Genomic DNA, 22,958 nt, shown 5'->3' with positions numbered 1-22,958 from the left:
TTTTTTGGGTTCGGATCTATGGCTCTGTCATAGTCAAAACTTCTAGTCACACCAATAGATGGTGTCAATAATTGACATAATTGATAAAATTATTATAAGGGGGAATCTTCTTGTATGGAACTTACGAATCGAAGCACCATAGATAATGAGACAGCACTTCCGTATATTGCCTATGGACCACACTGATATGTTGCTATGTACCGGTGCTGCCATCTTTTTCTGTATTGATTATAGTACAAATCGGTAAAAATATAGTATTTCTGAAAAACTATAGTACAAGAACATTTTTTTTCTCGAATCTTTTAAAATTATAGTATTTTTTGGCATATTTGTGTAAAATTATAGTATTTTACATTTTTCGCGGATTCAAATTTATAGTATTGTACTATAATTATAGTACGGTTGGCATCACTAAGGTACTAAGATTCTCATTCTATATGGTTGTTAAAATCACTCGAAACCATCCGTGAAAGTAGGTTGGTAAATAAAAATTGTAATAAAAAAATCTAATTCTAGTTTCGTAATAAAATTTCATCTACTTTGTATTGAAGATTCGTGATTGTATTGAAAATTTATACATTTTTACGAGTTGACATTTAAATGTTGCCATTTAGCACTTACATATTATTATCGATGACACTGACAACCGTGATCGAAAACCGTGACAGAATATTGTTTTGACTTTGACAGTTCGCCTCAGTCGTAAAATATTATCGGCTTTATGGAAGCCAAATAAATATAAAACAAAATAAATTGATTAAAATCATACTAGCCTAGTTCGTAGCTAAAATGGCAAATAACGACATCGATGCTGAGTTAAGAGGTCTAAACTTTTACTATCTTTTTGTTATAATATGTTTCAGTATTTTGTTATCAATCTATACCTACCTCTGCCTTTATGGCGCAGTTAAAGGCAATCGCCAGAATTGAGAGATAATAACACACTTCATAATTGATTCAGAAATTATATTCGGAGCTAAAATTATCTATATTGAATACCTTGACATCACGCTTCACATCAGATTCGGTTACTCCAATTATTTTTTTATCAGTAAGCCAGCTAGCTGAGTATCACACACAAGACTGTTGTAATTTTGTATACTAATATTAATTCGCTATCCTCTTTCATATATCAATACAAATGTGAAAAACGCTCACTCACCCCCTCTTTCACGCTTATATCGGCCAATCTCCTGCACTTCTTACTATGTAATCTCTGACTTATATAGATTGTATCCATAGCAGCATTGTAGGGTTAGGGAGGATCGTTCCACCTTCCCGAAGAAAGTTGGAAATACTAATATAGGTAATTTTGTAACACTCCATATCGTTTTTGTGATTGAGGTCTTTTGAGATGAAAAGCCAAACCGAAACCTAATACAACCTACTTTAACCCAAAAATAAGTAGGTTGTGTTAGGTTTTGGTTTGGTTTTTTCTCAAAACAGCGTAACCAGAATGACGATATGTAGTACAGTCGAACTCGGTTATTACGATCACGGAGATAGCGAGATCTCGGATTTAATGAGGAAACATTCGTAGGCATTTTAGTTTATGATTTTCCCCATACATTTATTCACTTCTATAATGAACTACTTCTCGGGTATACCGAGCAAAACTGTTAATGTGTCGATCGTTTAAAAACAACATTTTCGACCCTAAGCAATAAAATCCGACCGAGCAGTTAACTAGACCGATGCCACCGGGATCGGATTACGTTTATGACACTAGTTAAGTGTCGTAAGTACCTAGTTGGTGTTTTTGCCGACAATATTGAAAAAGTATCCACGCATATAGTTGAAATTGCATGTAAAAAATCCAAGCTTTGTGAAGTCAGTAGGTACCTACCAGCACCGGTGGCTCAGCACTTCATTACAATAAACAACTTCTTTTGTAGTTTATGAATGCCATGCTTGTTTCGGTGATTTTTACGATGGTTTTCAGATTTTTTATGTTCTATGCTTAAATAGAACGTGGCGCAAAAAATGTTATGTAACAATATGAGTAATGCTTATAACAAGCAAATTCAGTTGGTCCCGTCTTCCTCGTAATAACCAAGTTCGACTGTATTATAATATTACCCTAACCTAAGTTAACGTAGACTCCCATGTTGTTCGATCCATGTACTACTTCTGGACACAGAGTAAGAGAGTAAGTAAGTCAGACTTGTACTATTTAGATCGTTCCTATAGTATCGCTGCAGGGTAAAGGAGGAAAGACAGCATCCATGTTAAGGGTACATTGATTAACCACGTCATAAATACTCATTACATGTCTGGGGCATGTACTCCGGGTGCCACCGAGAGTGCAATGTTTTGAACAATAATTTGTTTTATGTTTATTATACTATTGAAATAAATCACATGAAATACCTGAGCGAACAAGTATATGAGGTGCTTTTTATTTTCAAAAACCTGTATATTAAGTAATATTTTATTGTGCAAATAACATTTTTATCTTTAACGTTAGTTTTTTTATCATCTTATTGTATTTTCAAATTAGAATAACATGGCCATTTTTATTAGTTGAAGTACCGATAAAGTTATTAGATATTTTTATACTCTTGTGAAGGGTCTCGGAAGCTATATTATATTACATATTGTGTGAAATTATACATTGAATATATACCAGTGGTATCCGATGAGGTTTGCTTGTGGGCATGCTATTTGAAAAATCCATATATACCGAATATTTACGAATCTAGAAATTATCAGCATTCCTGAGCTTCGTGGGTTGAATTTTATTAAATAAAACTATATTCGTTACATATTATAATATTATTTAGGAGACAGAAAGTCAAAATGAACTTTAGTAACACAAAATATACAACGTAACACAATCACAATGTACAATAAATAATTACCTACTATTGAATAAAATGCTGTTGAAAAAAATGCAGTTTAATAAAATATACCATCCGATTGTACAGTTGGTAAATACACATCAATATTATTGCATACTAAGTTATCGAATATTTCTGGGCATGCTCCGTATCCACAGCATCTATGGACCACATGCCACTGATAATATGTGGATATATAAGTTTTTGGATATAGACTTCTTATTAAGGAATGATTTTCAGTTTGTATCATAGCACTTCTTGAGACAATCAATGATAAAGATGACACGGTGAATGATGCTGTCTACAAATCATTGTGCAAGATTGGATCCGGAGGTAAAGCTAATGAAGTTCTAACAACATGCTGCAGCTTCCGGAAGTCAAGGAAGAAATTTGACAATGAACACCTTGCGAATATTTTCCAGTGAGTTTGCGAATTTTGTTTAATTGTTTAAATATCGTCACTGTTCTGGCAGAAGACACTAATTCGAAAAAATGATATATTGATTTAGTTATACCAAAATGTTCCTTATTTCAAACTTTACCGTCTGGAAACCTTCTTAATAAATAAACAGTCTTTATTTTAAAGTCATTCTTTTTAAGATTACTTAAGGTGACGCATCAGTGAAACGCCAAATAATTTTCAACTGTACGCGCGATGAAATTTTGTACTCGCTTCGCATTCATTGAGAGAACGTCGAGTTAGACATACGTCACTTTGCTGCGTGATGGCGACGGGCCAATTAATTCTAAAATCGTGTAAAGATGACTAAAAACGTTACCCATTTACTTTAAAAAAGAAAACATGTCAATGAATATATTATTATTGTTACTAATAGAATAATAAACAGAACATAAAATGGACGTATGTTGGATTTATATGAGAAATAATATTTCGTTTGACAGGCGTCTTTTGCACCCGCGACCCGCAATCCGCACATCGCCTAGCAACGATCTTTTTAGACCGTGCCTCAACTAATGCATGGCCTTAATAAACTGACATGATAGACCATTTCAAACATTTTAACAACTTCAAAGTCAAATTACTTAAAACTAGTATTCTCCAATTAGTGTGTTCTGCCAGAACAGAGACGATATACTCTAATGGTGGGCACAGATTGGGAATCAGATTGGGTCCCCACCCGATTCGGACCGTGCACATCACACACGCACGACACCATTAAACATCAGCAGGTAATCATATAAAAATAGTAAAACTAAGATCGACAATATTGAGCTCATGAAATAAATCAACTAATAAAAATAATGTATTTAATGAATTTCATCCTTTTAACATTAGCATGTTGAAAGCCAATTACACAACCATAACAGTGACCAGGGTGTGGATTGGAAAAATGTACTTACATGCATTTCTTCCACGACTCATACAACAGAAGAAGTTGTGCAGACACTGATAAACAAAAATTATCAATTTTCAAACATTTAACTACAGTAAAACCTCGTTAATACGAATTCCATGGGACCGAAAATCGAAAAAAAATTCGATTTACGAATTATGAAAATATGTATGAGGTAAAAATATTAAAATTTTGAAAAAAAAAATTTTGATTTTCATTAGTTTTGTTTTCGATCATAGATGTGCCTACCGAATTGGCTCATAAAATGTCAGGATTATTACCTTCTTAAAATAAGTAATTTTTGATTTTTTAAGAAAAGTCGGTCACAATTTTCAATGATTGGCTCATGAAATAGTGTACTTTATTACGATTTATTGAATATTTTTGTATGCCAGGAACTCTGAAATCATTTCAAATTACGAAATTCGAATTAAAGGTATGGTTTTATATGAAAATAATGTTCAAGGGACTTTTTTTTCGGGAAAATTTCGAATTACGGCGAATTTCGAATTATCAGTGTTCTTACTAACGAGGTTTTACTGTATTTCGAATACCATTCTATGTTGAAATTTATATATGAAGATATTTATTGTATTGCTATTCTTCTATTTTTAGTGTTATGGAACAAGTCTGCATGCAACAGGGTGAAAGTCTATCCAAGGATACTGTGAAGAGTACAACTGACATAATTATAAATGATATGATCTCAAATGCTGATTACATCCCGTCTGTGCAAATGACAGCGTCTGCAATTCTTGTTGCCATAGGAAACTTTTATCCTGTTGAGGTAATTCTTCTTATGCATGAAAAAAATGGAAAATCTTACAAGTCAGTATTTCTGATATTTTCAGAAAGATTATTATGGTAGGATCTAGATTTCCCACCATAGGTTATAACAATGGCCACTATAAGTGGAGGGCTGACATGTTTCTAGCCTGGGGCCCAGGCTTAGAGGGGGGGCTCGGCGAAGTTATAGTAAAAAAGTCGTCTGCGGCGCTATTTTACTTAAAGGTTATTAACATTTAAAAATATGTGGCTTTTTAGTGTGTTTCCTGATTGTTAAAAATGCGTATTTTATATTTTATTTGTCCACACGAAGATATATTACTATTATTAAATTTGGAAAGTATATTTGTTTTAGCCCAAAAACCTAATGCCATGTTAGGTGTTGTCTTTTGTAATGACCAGAATATCATAACTCTATTTTAACTTATTCTGTTATCTTTTTTCTTAGGTAATAGAACCCTTGCTATTATTACTGAAACCTGGAGTGATTCCCCATTTTACTATTCCGCATACATTAGGATCTCTGTCAGCGACTAATATAAATGGAACTGTTCCATACATCAAGCCGATTCTTGCAAAAATGCTTCCCACTCTCGGAATGTTGAAGGCTGATCCGTTGAAGCAGGCATTTTCTTATGGTGAGTTACAATGATATGGTAACATTTTTTTTTATATGTTGTTACTGTCATGATAACGCATTGGTGAGGTTTGTAAACCAATGTATTATTATGAAGGGGATTACTTAACTTACATAAATATGCTCATCTGATTTTTATATATTTGAAACTACGCACCTTCTCTGTTGCCTCACGTTTGATCAGGCAGTGCGAAATAAAGCGCTCGAACATATGACAATTTGTGTCCGTGTCCCCTTTTTCACTACCTGATTAGTTGGACCATAGCTGTCATGTAGAACTGTAAGAAAAATTTTATATTAAAAATATAACTGATGCTATTCTTTCTTTTTTGGGATGAATGAGGACATGTTGTACTCCCAAACCCCTTCCAATATGTTAAAAAAATTGATTGCTTAACTGTGTACAATCACCATATAAATGTGCTTTGTCGAATGGTTTAATTGGTAGAAAAATGAATGTGTTTGGTGGAATCCCAACTGTAAATAAAATAGTTGTCAAATTACCACATCTCTCCACCAAGATAAAGTCATGATTTGAACCTCTGCTGTCATTTTGGGTTGCAATGTTTATGACTAAATAACTAATTGATTTTTATGATTTTTTATTGCAGCACTCGGCCATTTCTCCACGGCGTTGTTCGATTATTTTGAAAATAATGATAAAATGGAATCTTCTTTGGAGAAAGAAAACTTTTCCACAGAAATAGCCATCGCATTTGACGTCCTGTACATACACTGGGTTCATTCGAGCGAACCGAAAGTTGCTGAGAACGTTCTCGAAGCGATGGGTCACATGTTTAATTTACTTCCCATCGAAAAAATCAAAGAACTGATACCGAAATTGATACCGACGATTCTTGCCCTCTACCGAAAGTCATCCATGGAATCATATTTTGTTACGCAATCGCTTACGTTGATTTTGAGAGAATCTATAAAGCAGGAAAATTTATTGACAGTTCCTCTTATAGAAATGATCATACAAGCCATGTTTCAATTGATTTTAACGTCGCCAGATTATGACAAGCCGCAGAAAATCAAAAATCATTTTGAGTTACTCAGGTGTTTCGATATTATTGTTAAAAACTTCCCCGATGGTCCGTTAGAATACATTTTCCAACAGACAAAAAATAACAACGAAGAGGATAGAATTAAAGCTATTATTATTTTAACGCACTTGATAACTTCATCGGAAGCCTCTACGAATAAAATTGCTGACAGATTTATTGTTGTTCTTAAAAGTATGATTGTCGTGGAGCACAGTATCAAAATGAAAAAAATACTTCTCAAGGCTGTCGTCGCTTTATCTTATAGCCAACATTTAAAAAATAAAGATGATGCAATTATGCTTGATTTCATCATAAAACAATGCAATCACTCGAATAACCATTCCAACCAAATTGAAAAGAGAGATATTAGTGATCTCATAAATGATTGTGAAAATTCTCTGTATTTGTTATCTTCCACCGTGACCAATATCAAGCCATACTTATGGCCAATGTTATTGAAAGCTCTTTTGACCTCTGATAACAATAAAACGATTTCTATAATATGCAAATGTCTAACGCATCTTATGAAAGGTGATGTCAATAAACAAAATACAGTTTCTGACACAAAAGATACGATGGCAACATCCGATGAATCAATTTATGTTCGATGTCTATCGCTGCTTATAAATCATGCAGACAACAAAATGGTGCATAATGTTTTAGTATTCCTACAAATGTACTGTGAAAAAATTCATAAAGATCTGAAAGTGTCTTGGGAACTCGATTTACAACGACTCATGTCATTTTTAGACTCGAAAGAATTCTGCGAGAAGGCTTGGGAGTCTATGATATTGGATCTGTTTCGGTCTGCTATATATCTCGTGAATGAGACGGCATGGATTGAAGACGTGCTGCATAAAATACTAGATCAGATACCGCACAGCGAAAAAAATATTCCGCAGAAGGGAATTCTGTATAAGTTTTTGGCGATACTGCTATGTCACGTTAAGGATGCGAAAAGTATCGGTTTCAAACTGGACGTTTTGTTCAATGCGCTTCATAATAGTTCACCCGAAGAGAGCAAGCATATAGGGAGAGCGTTAGGAATCGCTTCTATTGAGCATGGCATGGTGATAGTTGAAAAGTTGGATGCTCTATCAAAAGATACAGATTCTAGAAAGTCCAACAAGTTTTTGAATTTCAACTTTATAAAAAGTTCCAAACATGAAAACGATATTAACAATATAAGATATTCGATTACATTATGTTACGGAGAAGTAGCTAAGGAGGTTTTAGATGAGAAAGTTCTATCACGACTTGTTGTGACGGATACCGAAAGAAGCGGAGGGTCCATCCGTTGGGCGGCTACCCAACTTCGTATGAGCTCACATACGCCTATTCTCATCATCAGCGCATTAAACACTGTTCATTTTCTTGCAAAAGCTGTCGCCAATGTGACTACTGGAAACATTGTACTGCAAGACAGATGGAATTTACTGAATTTAGTCTTAGATCAAATGTATGATCACTCTCCCGGTAATTCAAATATTGAATTATATTCTCCCGTTATCAAAGCCATAATGTCTCTCATTCAATTACCAAAACAGTTAGGACCGGAAGAGAGAAACGTCGTTCTTCGAACGCTTTGCGGCAAAGTTTTTAACTCTGTTCGATATTTGAAGACGACATTTGAAACAGCGGAAGAAGAAAAGGAAAACGACATTTTTGCCAAAGCGATGAATGACAGTCTGTGCTCGCTTAATGCTCTCATAAAAGAGTTCATGATCCAGTCGACTTGCCCGAGCACCCTCGATGATATTTTAAGTATCCTCGATGAATGGATCTCTAATGAGAATCAAGAAATCCGCACAGCCGCGATGAGATCAGTCCAAGTTACTTTGATTTGTTTCATCCAAAATATCAAGCTCACGTACGAGAATCCGAGTAGATTCGGTCAAACTGGATTAATCATGGGTAAAATGGTTCCCAGATGTTCTGATAAAAGCACCCTAGTGAGATATATCGCTGTCGACTGTTTGAAGATAATGATTCAGATTGTTGAATTATATGAAGGTCGCACGATTGATGCAGACTGTGATATCATGCGGCGGTTGACTGAAATTCAAGTCGACATCACAACTGATAATCAGGAGAAGTTTATGGGTCTGGTTACGCGTTTGGCTGACATAATTAGTGACAAAGTGCCTTATCAACAAACAATTCAGCTGATCGAAAGCCTGCTGGGTGGAATGCAAGGTGATGAGGTTTCAGCCAACGGTTGTAATACTGTACTAAAAGTTTTGATGCAAACCAAGGGGCAAGATTTGTATCAGAATATTAATGATGTGATGGCGTACATTTTGAATTCTCTAAGAGTAGTGCAAGGAAGTGTGCATGATGGAATACTGGATACATTGTTGACCCTCGCGAATCATCATCCAAAAGCTGTTGTTACGTTTCTACTCGTCCAACCGCTGCCATTTGAAAGGTTAGTGGTTTTCATTATTTGAACGTAGAATAATAATTGTAATATTGACCTATTTTCTACAAGTTTATATATAAGTCACACGTAATATGCTCAAAATTCAAAAATGTTGAAGAATACCCTTTTTTTAGTGTTGGAGCCGTAACATAATATGAAAATGAGGCCAAAAAAAGACCTCTAATTTTCATAGAAACTCTAAAAACGAATTTAAAAAATTTTTGGATACAAAAAATGGCACTTACTTTAAACTATAAACATACTACATTAGCGTGTGTTTTGATAAAAAGAACTAGATTTGTTGTTTGAAAATTAAAGGTTGGACACCAACGAAAGATGGCAACTGAGACAACAATCACATTATTCCTGCCTAATTGCAGCACACAAGAAAAAATGGTATTTTTGCATATTGTTCGAGTGATTTTTTAATAGAAAAAAATACGTACATATTCTACATCTAATTTCACATAATATATAATGATCTGTAACTTTTAAAACACCAAAATAATACGTTTTTTTTTTACCTAACCCAACAACTTTGCAAACTAATTATTTTTAAATGATAGGAATAAATGTTGGTATGTCCAATTTTATTTTATTTGTATTACAGAAAAGGGTTTATCAGCTAGTAAAATGGGCATATTGTTCTAATATGAAAATACAATATGATGGGAAAAAAAAAATTAACATTAAAACCAAGCTGTGCACCAGTATTGCCATATTTTTCTATGCTGATTATAGTACAAAGGCGTAAAAATTATAGTATTTCTGAAAAATATATAGTACATTTTTCGTCTTGAATCCTTTAAAATATTAGTATTTTGGTATATTTGGCGTAAAATTATAGTATTTTACATTTTTCGCGAAATCAAAATTATAGTATTGTACTATAATTATAGTACGGTTGGCATCACTGCTTTGCACACAATTAATGTTGAATTGAGGACTTTTTTGAAAATATGACAACATATTATATCAAGGGTTATGTATAAATTTTATTTTTTAGGTCCGTTGAGGATTGTTGGTGTGCTCTGGCACACGACTCGTCAATAGCCAAAATAACAATTGAACAACTGATGCAATTGTTGACCACAGAACCGTTGTTTGAAGAATCTTTGAAGTATGACAGCGGGAAAGTTGTTGCTGTCCAATCATTGGCTGTTAGTATATACAAATATATGCATATTGTACACCATCAATAGAATAAACTAGAATTACTTCTCTGCATGCTCAAATATACTATTGAGTACTTGTACGTACAAGATTGAAATCTAATAATAACAACACACCATTGAAGTGAGACATTGGCTAACCACGCTCTTTTTGAGACAGATTTCAGGAATTTTCATATGTCGATGTCTCATAGACTTAAAGCGGCGTTAAATGCTGACAGTTTAGCCAATCAAAGCTGATTTCAAATAACCCTGTCCAGGACATATCTTTCGCATAAGATCATTAATTTTATGTAACATTAACAAACATTGGAGAATTTTACACACTTTTTAAAAAAATGTTTGTTTTGTAAACACAAGGTTATTCGTTTTATGACAGGGCTAATTTCAAAAATTGATCCCAGGGCTCCGATCTCCGAAGTCATGGCCGTGGATTCGATCATGCATCTGGCAAATCACCGCGACTCCGGCGAGTGCGAATTCGTTATATCGTGATTGATTTTTAATAATATCTTTTTTGTCCAACTTATCTTTATATGAGCCAAGTGCCAGGAATCATCATAATGAGTAGAATCCATGCACATATCAATAGATTATTTGACAGTCATCGACACATTTTACATAATAGCAGGTTAATCTATGTTAAATAAAATTAATGTTATTTTACCACGTTTTTATTAGCTCGTATTCATGTTTGTCCAGTATACATTTTTTCTTGTGTGTCCAGTCCTAGTAACTAAATTATTAACCCTTAACACTCGAGTGCCGCCATATCGGCGTATCCCGTAGTTTCCCGAATTACCCGAGTGCCTCCGTAGCGGCGGCACGCCAATAAAGTCATTTTTTGTAATATTTTCAGCAATTTTTATAATGCGATTTCAATCCAGTTAGAATGAATAATAATAGGTTATTACATTTATCTGAGAAAGAAGTCGGCAAAAGAATACTGCGTGCGTAATTTCTACATAGTATTTTTATCTGAATCTTCTCTTTTTTTATTCGTAGGTCGCTTGCTTGCAAGCAATGTTTTTTTGTCACATAAATTTTATTTATTGAACGTTCCCAGACTAGAGTGAACTGAAGTTGTTTGTCACGCATGATTTTAAAGTGTGTTTATTTTTTTTTATTGGTTCTCGCTTGCGCAGGGGCGTCTCGTATAGTTTACAGTTTTATATTTGAATAGACTGTTTTTGATGACAATACTTACTATTATATTATGCCGATTCAGAACCTTACAAATATAATGTGAAATACTCTAATGAGTCAAATGAAAATTATTACGTATCGATTTATTATTTTTTGAGAAATCTTTTGATAATGTGTACCGCACTGGGGATGAGTTGTTATGAGCCCGAAACTAATTTAGAAAATTTACGAGACGGATGCTTATATTACAAGTGTATTTGAAGGCAAATCATTTGGACCATATTTACAGTCATAACTATATGTATGGACGATTTACACTTTATAGCCACTTCTCTACATACCGCTATTTCATTTCGATTCTGTGATAAGCCAGGATTACATATTGGAGATTGCTTTGTGAAATACCACACAATGAAGAATTATAAATAAACTAAAAATAAGTACAGTATATTCATTATAAATCTATTTTATAGAAATAAAAAAAAAAAAAATTTTACATTTTTTTCACCAATTAAATGTTTTATATTGAAATTATGCTTTTTACGGAAAAAAGTCTCGAGTGGGTGGTATGTACCTATAAAAAAAATTTCGAGTGGAAAAGGTTAATATATACGTGCATTACTATGGAAATCAATATGAAATGTCAAAATGACATTTCAGTATTCTATATTTATTCAGTATTTCTATCAAGTACAAAAAAAGTATTTATTAATACAAAGAATTGTCAAGTTTATATTATGATTCAACAGAAAATTTAAAAAGAAGATATAAAAAGTTCTTTTTATCTTGTAATTATTTTCTGTTTATTACAAAGTTATATTAGTTTTATATCTATAATGTTTATTTTGTATGGTTTGTGAATAAAATAATTTCATTCCCACATTTTGATATTATGTAGGTACATATTTTTATAATTTTGTTCAATATACATTTTTTACTACATTCAAATAAATTAATGAAAATACTTTTCATTAAAATTATTCATTTCCAGGCTATCAGTGCGCTATGCAATATGTTTGCACAGCCAAACGTCCAAAAGATATGCCTCGAGAAGTTTTCCGATCTCTTTGCGATGTTGTACACAATGCTGGCATGTTTTATCGGGGCGTCTCCTCCCGCACATTCTACATCCACCGGCCAACGGAGTGAGAAGTATGGATTTGTGCCCAATATTCAAGCAACAAAAATGTCGCCTGCCAAAATATCTATGGACGCTCTCAAAGAGTTTTTGATCACGACCAAATGTGAAAAGGTATTTATTTGACTGCAATCTCATTTGAAATGGTAAAATATTTCAGCTCATGCATGCATTATATTTAACATTTTAATTAAAGTCACACTTCTTTGAAGAAACCTTTTTATATAAACATTTATTTTTCATACAGTGCATTGCCAGCATTGGTGGTGGTACCTAGCATACCTCTCTATTAAATAATCATTAATACAAAGAATTTCACAAAGGACAGGAAAGACACATTCCTTATATTAATTTTATGTAGATAAATATATCGGTGTTGTTTGGGCATAACCTGATAACTGCTTTTTTGGTCATTTTATGTTAAGAGTAAAAATTGGGTCACTATAGTATTATCTTCCATTTGGTAATAACCCGATATCTATATTTCACTTAAAATGCTCAAAACGCTATTGTAATAATATGATGATATGTGAACAAACACTGTGGTTAGTTTGGTGAAAACATGACCAAAGACCTTATCATAGTTAGATCACTGATAAGTGACCTTATTTTCCTAATTAGTGAAATAATTGACAATCTAAGTATTGTCATATTCTTCTTCAGTTATTTATTTTTAAATGTTTTTTTCAATTTTAAACAAAAAAATGAACTGATATTTATGTGGGCAATTCAAAGCTTAAAATGGCTCTCCTGTAAATTCAACATTTTGCAGTTAACGGGTTATGCCCAAACACCACCGAATGAAAGTGGAGTTAAAACGATTTGCTAAGTAAAATAATCATTGTTTGTTAAAAACCAGAATCATTTCAAAATATGGACACTTGAATGAGGTTGTCTCCGATTGTAAAGCCAATGGAAATAAACATAAACTGACATACTTCGATACATGTTTGACTTATAATGGAATCAAAGTATTCACATTATTATTGCTATGTTATCTATTGTAATGTGAAGAACATAACTAGGGAAAGAACAGACCATCTTCAAATATCACTTGTAAGTCTTCTTCTTCTTTGACCATGTCCGCCCCTTAGTTGGAGTTGACCAATCCGAATTTTTTCTCTTTTTTTTTCAAAGTTATATATATTTTCAGGCTGCCGAGGCTTGTTCGTTATGCACGCAGTTGGACTCCGGAGAGCATCTCAATTCGTTTCTGAATATGGTGCCGTCGTTGGTATGTGTACTATGCGAGGAGTATCCTCACCACTTGTCGAAGATCATCTTGTCGCTGAACCAATATGCCAGAGTGGCGGTAATGTCACAAAGGATTGCGGTCGCTGCATTTTTCAGCCATTTGGTCACTTTAAGGTACATGTTATATGGAGATGTTTATTGAAGTTTTTTTAAAACAACTATATTACACTATGGTAAATTGTTGAGTATCCAAGTATGGATTATCCGTGCTTATTATGATCTAGGTATCTCTCCTACTGATACTCTAAAATCGTCCCGAAGGTTTTCGTGTAAGTCGAAAAATCGCGTAAGTCGAATAAAACTTAAAATCATGCAATTTTTTAAATAATAAGTGTTAGTTTCAAAGGATAAGTGAAAATAAAATGGACGTACATACATACATTTAAGAAAACATTATTAATTGATGAAATGGTTTGATTTTGCAATCCCCAGCAGCATTTCCACCAAGTAAAAGGGTTAGCCTATCTTTAGACACATTAAAATCTGGCATTGATTTTTCTAGTTGGGATATATTAGGTATATGTCAGATTTGGCATTTTTTTTAAATAGGCCAGTTTCGTCCACATCAAAAATTTGTTGTGGCAGGTAATCCTCATTTTTATGATTTCTTCTAGACTCTTGATGAAGTTCATACCTTCCTTTGTATCTGCACAACTCGGCAGCCTCACCTGTTAACTTTGATGTTGTGTAGTTTATTACGGCTTTTAAATTTTTGGAACCGTCCGTGGTTTTCATTAAATGTATTAGTATCAACACTATCATCATTTTTACACTTTATGTCTTTATCTTGTATGAGTATTAGGCTTATTGGAATTTGTTGTTTCTGCATATCTTTCATCCATAATAATATAACCAATATTTTTTCTATTTCTTCTATTATTAATTCTCTTTTCTTGGTAATTATCATATATTGCATTACTACTAATTTTTTCCTTGATATATTACATAATATTGTATGTAAAGATGTAAGTATGAATTCACGTAAGTCGAATTCGCGCAAGTCGAGGACTTACTGTACTAAACATTCAAAATAACAGTCTGAATAATTAAAATTCTCGGATATAATCGAGATATAAAATATTTTCATTTCTGTTTTTTTTTCTGCTGAAAACTGTATGGATAGCTTTAGAATAGATTACTAAAAATTTTAGTAACTGCTTATCATTTACGAAACAGTACAAACAAGTCAATAATAAATTACTTATTCATATCATACTATAAAATTTCATAATCAATTCATATCATACTTTAAAATTCAATAGTATAAAAAATATTGAGTGTCAATTACATATTATATTGATATTCCAGATGCAATGAAAATGCCATATTGTTGGAAAGTGTTCTTGGTGCTCTGAGCACTGGTTGGAGAGACACTGCTTTAGAAGTAAGAGCCATCAGCCTCGCCGGCTTGAGCAATATCAAATACCTCAAGGAAGAGCAGCAGGAACAGCATTTGACCAGTGTTGTAGCGGCACTATACGATGGCCTGGATGATTATCAAGGAAGGTAGGAATCACATAGATATTTAATTAGACACAAAGAGATTGTTATTAGAGTTAATTATATTAACTTTTTGTATTATTCCAGGTGTTAACATTTGAACCTGATTTTAGAATGTTTTTAGTATGGTTGAATTGATAGCTACAGAAAATTTTATATTCTTTATTTTGGCAGCATCGGATGCGATATTTGTAAATAAACTGAACATGGCAGTTTGCTCTTGACATTGTTGCTTTAGTTATTTACTTGCAAACTTTTATTGCGGATTTTTCATCTGAATAACGATGGTTCATTATATAAAGTGAATGAGTCCGCAGGATCGACAATAGTTGGATGTAGGTATGCTCCCCTTCACCTGTCTTTCACCTCACTACTCCACCGCTACTATATGACTACTGTACATACTCGTGATGAATTGAACCTGGTGCACTACTTTCGAATAATTTTATTGTTGACCTCAGAACTTTTTGAGATATTGAGTTGAAACTCATCTAAACTGGCATCAGCAATGTAGTCTATGAGCGCGATGCAGAACCGTTGATGTTAAGCAGCCATTCTAAAAAGAAAAACACCTTACATATTCTTTTTCTCTTCCACTTAGGCATTCTAATAAGAATTATATATGTTTTTCTCACTGAACTCAGGTTGTCGAAATTGGCCCCTTAAAGTTAGGCGTGTATCTTTAGGACTTACACACCTAAGTTTAGTTCTGCATCACGCTCTATAAACTCTGCAAGTTTCATCAATATTGGTCCAGTAGTTTTTGTATTATAATGAAACGAATAGATGAAAAATTAAAAAAAAAACAAACTATGTTTTGTGCTTAGAAATCATGAATATATGAGGTGTCTAATTCCAAAAAGCGATAAGTCTACATTTGGTCAAAACCGAGAAAAAAATATGCATGTATTCTTTGTGTAATTTTACACAATATGTATTGAACGAAAAATTCCAAAACGTGTGAAAAAAATTATTTTAAAACTCGATTTATTACAAAAAGCGCCACTTCCGTGTTTCATATTATTTGAAGCTTAGTTGATTTCGTGCGTGTGTTAGTCAACCAATAAGGGAACGTTCAATATTGCAAATGGCGTCTCCCATGCTGTAGAATCTGGTGAATTCATGACAGTGCCACGGAAATATGTACCTTATGCGGAAAATATTAAAAAGTGAGGTACAAGTAGCGCTATGTCCAATTTTATTTTGCCTATATTTATTACATTTTAGAGTTTATCGGCTGAAACAAATTGCCAGTTGGTTCTAATTTTGACATAGAATACAACAGAAAAAATAATCTCACGTTAAAACAAATAATTCAAGCTTGAAACATAAAAACGTTGTTTCCCGCAAATATCGAATTGTGGACATGTAGCTTTTTGTAATTAGATGCCTCATATAATATATTATTATTGAGCATTGAACCGAGTGTAATATTATATAATTTTGTCTTCATCTTCTAGTACACCGAGAACGAATGTGCCGCTCGTTGCTATTGTGGGGCTGATCGAGTTATTGACAGTCGGCAGTCTTGGTCAGCAGTCAATTGCTGCATTCCCTCCGATTTCTCAGCGCATCAAGTCATTTTTCAACACCGAGAACCCGGCTCTGAGAGAATCGTCCGTGCGATTATTTGGTGAACTAGTCTCAAGGCAAAAATCCGACGCGCTGACTGAGCAGGCCCTCACATTACTTCCCTGCTTTCTACTGCATCTTGCAGACGATGACGCTAATGTTATAAGGGTAAATATTTACAAAAACATTTTTTTTTTCACTAATTGAGGAGTTGAGGATAAAAATTGTAAAAGTGCATAGGTAACCAAGTTGAGTAAATTTACTTCAAAGTTTAATATGAGATTTTAAATTGTATTTACATAACTGAAGAAGGAAGGTTCGTTAAAAAAATATGTTCATTCTCTTCTTAAATGTCTTAAACTGTCAAAAAACGGAATCAAAAAAATCAAATCTTATATGAGAAGATAGAATTTAATCGATACATATACCTAATAATGTATTATTATTGTCACCTAGCAACATTTTTTTTTTTTTTTTTAAATATTTCTCTTGTGTTGCTGCTAAAAAATTATTAATCCAAAGGTTGATTGCAAAAATGGTGGAATATGGAGGTAATCGATTTTGAAACTTATAGCTTCATATTTGAATGATACTCGAGTGAATCTTCACTGTGATATTGATGATTGGTCACTGACACAAGTGTTCCCACCACGGATATGTTAAAATAATACTTGATTATACCCGGTAGACAACCTGTCATATCAACTTGAAGGGCTATCAGAGAATTTTGCTGATCAATGTTGTACATCTATATATATTTGCAGGCATGCAAGCAAACACTGAGGAAAATAGCACCATGCTTCGATGCTCAGAAAACAAATACGATGATTCAAACCCATCTCATCGACTCTGCACGACTGCACCTTGTGGATTTCACAGTCGACTTGATAAAAAATATCACCACAGAATTACCCAAGTTTATTCCACAATTCATTGAAAACACTTCAAACTATTTAAATAGCCCGTGGGATAACATCAGAGCTAATGCAGCCATTATTATAGGTATGTAATAAGTTATTTCTTGTATGAATTCATAGGTTTTTCCCATAAATATTGTAATCATAGGGATGCTCAAAAGATAATGAGAAGATGCTCAATGGATGCCACTCTGTTTGAGAGGCGTTGCCATCATATGGACAACAGTCATCCGCCCTCAGTTTCAATCTCTTTAGATAGTTCTCAGTTCTCCATGGTATATTAATATAATTCGACTCTGTTTAGGAAAAAGGGCATAACCCTCAATTTTCGAAAAGTGTTTTTATTAGATATTTACAATGTATGCAACTAAATACATGTTCTGTAAAAAGAAAGTAAGCCGCAAATGCCAAATTATTATCTAAATTCAGGTTTTAATTGAGCTTTAATCATGTTTTGATTTAGGGTAAAAAGCATTTACCCTCAATTTTAATGATTTTTTTGTAATAATTTATTTAATTATCATCAGATCGAAAAAAATATTACACCAAATCATCAATCATCTTGCACCCAATATCTGTGCCTATTTTTTATTTAATATTGAACCAAAATCATTCAAAAAAACCTTTTTTGCCTCCTGTAAAATTTGTTCTGTGAGGGTTACGCCTTTTTTCCTAAACACGGTCGATATGTATAATGTTTTTATGTTCCTGCGCATTTATTCTATACATACGGTTGGTATCGGTGGCTATCAAGGGTAGTTTATCATATTCATGTATTGTGGTATTATAACTGTTACAATAAGTTAGCCATCTAAACTGTCAAAAGTATCTATCTCGCTCTAAAAGTTCACACAACCAAGAGAGGTGCTGTTGAAACATAGCACTTTTGACATTTTAGACGGTTAACTTATTCCAACAATTAACTGCCTCAATACGTAAATATGATAAACTACCCTCGATAGCCACCAATAGCAGCCGTGTAATGTGCTGGAAAGACTACTGTCGGTGATTATGTTTAGAATATATTATTTCTGTGTTATTAATCCTGTGGCGGACATTGTGAATCTTCTGTTTCATAGCTCTGCTGTGTTATATGTACTCTTATATAATACTCTAATATTGAGGTTGTTAAGTCACATTCTGGCGAAAATTACTTATTTATTGGTTAAGTTGTTTATTATAAGGCATTAGCAAAAAATATATAAGCGAAACCAATAAAACTGTTACTTAATTTTGTTCTCCTGTCAAGTTGCAAGTAAATATATTCTTCCGCCATTGGTTTAACACACTCAAAATATTGCTATGTTTCCTACTACATGCATTCGATTTGGTTAGTTCATCTCATTTATGTTTTAAAATGAGCAGCTGTTTTTAGGCACAATTTTTTCCTGAAATAAATCAATCCGTCTCTTTTTTAGGAATACTGTTTGTGAATTACGACAAGGCTGACGAAGATCACGAAAAGAATCGGAAACATCTGACAGCTCGTCTGTTGCAGCTATTGAAGGATCCGAATCCTAGAGTTAGGGCCTGCACTGCAACTGCGATAAGCAGTTTGTATCAACATTGCGCTATCAAAAATTAATATTTCTATTCAACATTTTTCCATATTGTATGAATGAGATACTTTTGAGTATCTCTTGAACTGAAATGGTGGTATTCAAATTAGGTTCTCCTATTATGAGAAAACATTGCATTTGTATACTATGAAGAAAACAATATTAAAATTTTTATAATTATAATGCAACACTGAAAATTTTTCAGTGATCATCTACTATTGTTGCCTAAAAAATAGTTGAACTTATCCTTTACGCTAATTTTAGTGAAAGTAACTAGTTGAGATGATTAAAAAGAACGCTTGGTTTCAAATTTCCTTTCAGTAAAAGGTGGACAGTTTCTTAACTTTTCCAATCTACTGAATAATTTATATAAATGCATGGTATTAGACTAACCTCATGTCAGAATCAGCACTGAAAAAGGCATTCACAACACTGGAAGCCTCAGCCAAAAGAATGAGATTACAGATAAAAAAACTGACAGTTAATAAAAGAATAATGTCAGTGAACAAATGCTACTATGGTATATGTACTCGATTATCAAGGCAAGATAATAAAATGGATTTCTCTTATAAATTTGTATGGTAACACTTGTAAAGCCTGTGCTCATCTACACCTCGATAATGATGATTGGGGTAACCTATAGACATTTTTTGCATGATATATTCAACTATAGAGGCAAGATAACAAAATGAATTTTTCATTTGTAAATAGCCTCATGTGAATAATTAAAATTAGTGAATGTATTAAAAAACGCAGTTGCTCATTTAAGTCGCTTTGTACAATAATAATGTAAGTGTAAACCAGAAGACTTTATATTTATTAAATAATATGTAAAGAATTGTTACAATATATTTTAGAAATGGCTTCAAATAATCAATTAGGGCCAGTATATATTATATAAATATATTTATGTAAAATAATCATTAATTGTTTTATAATGTATTATATAATTTTTGTTAGATTTCTATATACTATATATATATTTCTATATTTCATATTACATAATGCATTGATTACCCATGCATAATTTTCTGATTTAAAAGATATTTTTTATTAAAACCGTCATCATTAGACTGATTATTTTTATTACGATTATAGTTTTATATTTTCTTACAAGGCCTACGTAACAGGACATTTAGGTTCATGGCAAACTCCATAACCATCCTCTAGGTCAGTGTTCCCCAACTTTTTGATACCTGCCGACCGTTTAAAATAATATAAATATTTCGCAGACCACTAACGCAAAATAAAAAATATTATTTATAATATTTTATTTTGTTTATTAGTTTTTAAATTTTATATTATAACCGATAAACATAATAGCAATATTAACAATAGGAAAAAATATATATATTCACCATGAAAATTTTATTGTTCCATATTTTTTTTCGACCATGTCCGATCCTAATAGGATCATATGGGCCCCCACAGAGTGGAGGTTTGTATTGACAGATTTTTGTTTTTACGAGAAATGGATGTCAGCCACTTGCTCAACCTATTAGGTCCATACTCTGACTTATACACAAATTGAAAATATTTTCGATTATAAATAGTTCCGTATTACCGTAAATTACAGTAAATAAATTAATGTTAATAATAGAACTTCTGGATTTTTGAGAAAGCATTATTTAATTTTTAAAAAATAGTGCGAAATCTACTGCTAACATTGCTAGAATAGTTGGAAAAGTGGCTTATTTGTTGTTTTTAGCCAAAAAGTCTCATTACATAAATAGGTAAGTAGTTGTAAATGTGGACAATAATTCAACAGCTTTGTAACTTAGAGATGGACATAGTTTTTTTTTAATGTGCTACAATTATTTATTGACAGGTAAAAAATTTCTGTTGTCTCGCGGTTGGGAAACGCTGCTTTAGGAATCTCTATTCTGAGCTCTCTCTCTATCCAGTCACACTACAGCCCCTCTGTATCCCTTTTTAAGTTGTCCACCCATCTTTAGGTCACTCCCTACTGGGATTCCTTCATAAAATTTCTGGATAGCTAATGTGACCGACCCATCTGAGTCTTAATGCCACCAAGATATTAAACTATATCGAGTTTAAATTGCTCGAAGAACTCAGCATTAGTACAGATCCTCCACCTTTAGTTATCTTTAACTATAAGTAACATACTTTTAAAAATGTTGTAAGTTTTACTGTAGGTACAATAATGCATGAATTTTGATGTTTTATCAATTTTGGATACCTACATCTTTTGAAATTGAATATTCCGAAAGGCTTTTAGAGGTGGAAGCAAAAATTTATTTCACAAGTTAGTAGAAATATATTTTATATTTTATGATTATTTCTCTAGTCTAAGCTTTATTTAGTTCAGCTGGAAATCAATAGACTATTGAAATAAACCATGACCTTTGATAATTTATGTAATTAGATTTTGGCACAAAACTATAAATTTCGATCGTAGTGCCAATCATTGCTTATACTTCGAATACAGTAAACTGCAGGAAATGATTATGTTATCATATTGAAAAGAACACTTTAATTATTAGTATGAACAAAATATACGTGCAAAAATCTATCTATCTATTGGAACTCTAAAATTCGTGCCACTGCCTAACTATAGGCCGTACTATATATTTACAGCGAATTTCGAATTGAGTCGCTGAGTTTCAAAACCCGCTATAACACTTTTTTGAAATAATTAAGATATATATATCGTTGGATTCGTTATTAAAATCTCTACATGAAAATTTTATCGCCTCTTTCAAAAGCCGCTACGAATAACTGTCATTTATGAAACAAAATCAATGTGTCTATCAAATCCTGCTGTAACACTACTGAAACATTCAAAAACCTTTTTAGTTCAAAAAGTTTTTGTTGATTTTCTCAACATAATGAAAAAGTGTTATAGCGGGTTTTGAAACTCAGCGACACAATTATCCGTGTTCTTATTAACGAGGTTTTACTGTATTAGTATGTTTTGTAGCAGCATATCTGTATGGCTCATGGCAATATATCGACACCTCTTACGTAACCGGTCGGAATTGCATTTTTGTCTATTTTGACTTTATTAAATAATAATTTTACAGATAATAAAACAGTGATATCGAATAAAAAACAAAAATTCTTCAATATGTTATAGGCATAACTAAAAAAATACGATTCCAACATTTAAATTAACTGTGGTGTCATAAAAATTTATTGAGATCATACTATTTACTATACTTTTTACACATATTGTTTTTCAATTTGTGTTTGGAGTCAGAGTATAGACCTAATAAGTTGAGCAAGTGGCTGACATCCATTTCTTGTAAAAATAAAATTTGTTAATACAACCTCCACTCTGTGGAGGCCCATATGATCATATTAGGCCATATGGCATTAGATCATATTGACCATATGAACATATTATAAAAAAACTACTGAAAAGTTACCATTTTGCAGTTCCGACCTAGGAGGTGTCGATATATGTGCATAATATTGTTTTCCATGCATATTATTAAATATGTATGTATATGTGCTTGCTGTAAAACGAAACTTTCATTCATTATAATGTGTCAGCTTGCTTTTGTATTAATGTCACTACCAAACAAATAATTTTGGTATGAGCCAAATGAATATGTATTAATTAATATAATGTTATATTGTATAAAATAATT

The 22,958-nt window shown here is 32.7% G+C and overlaps 1 protein-coding gene across 1 annotated transcript; it reads left to right on the top strand.

Annotated features, from left to right (window-relative positions):
* The first annotated feature begins 663 nt into the window (after positions 1-663).
* Positions 664-19,893, top strand: c11.1 (maestro heat like repeat family protein c11.1). The gene is made up of 12 exons (XM_085955393.1): positions 664-823; positions 3,081-3,261; positions 4,811-4,982; positions 5,430-5,619; positions 6,230-9,092; positions 10,093-10,246; positions 12,396-12,656; positions 13,696-13,910; positions 15,105-15,302; positions 16,757-17,036; positions 17,633-17,870; positions 19,204-19,893. Exons 1-12 carry the CDS (start codon positions 790-792, stop codon positions 19,368-19,370), a joined length of 4,953 nt encoding a protein of 1,650 aa, XP_085811519.1. The 5' UTR covers positions 664-789; the 3' UTR covers positions 19,371-19,893.
* The last annotated feature ends 3,065 nt before the right edge of the window (positions 19,894-22,958 follow it).

The sequence above is a fragment of the Rhyacophila brunnea genome, unplaced genomic scaffold, assembly GCF_057557595.1.
Source record: "Rhyacophila brunnea isolate RB1 unplaced genomic scaffold, BYU_Rbru_1.0 scaffold_5, whole genome shotgun sequence".
Classification (NCBI taxonomy): domain Eukaryota; kingdom Metazoa; phylum Arthropoda; class Insecta; order Trichoptera; family Rhyacophilidae; genus Rhyacophila; species Rhyacophila brunnea.
This window is presented reverse-complemented; position numbering and strand designations above follow the sequence as displayed.

Bases quoted from the DNA above. Each gene is read 5' to 3' on its own strand.
- c11.1 (XM_085955393.1), top strand. From the start codon at position 790: ATGGCAAATAACGACATCGATGCTGAGTTAAGAG. The intron at 10,247-12,395 runs GTTAGTATATAC...ATTCATTTCCAG, and splicing joins TTGCTGTCCAATCATTGGCT to GCTATCAGTGCGCTATGCAA. The intron at 17,871-19,203 runs GTATGTAATAAG...TCTCTTTTTTAG, and splicing joins TAATGCAGCCATTATTATAG to GAATACTGTTTGTGAATTAC.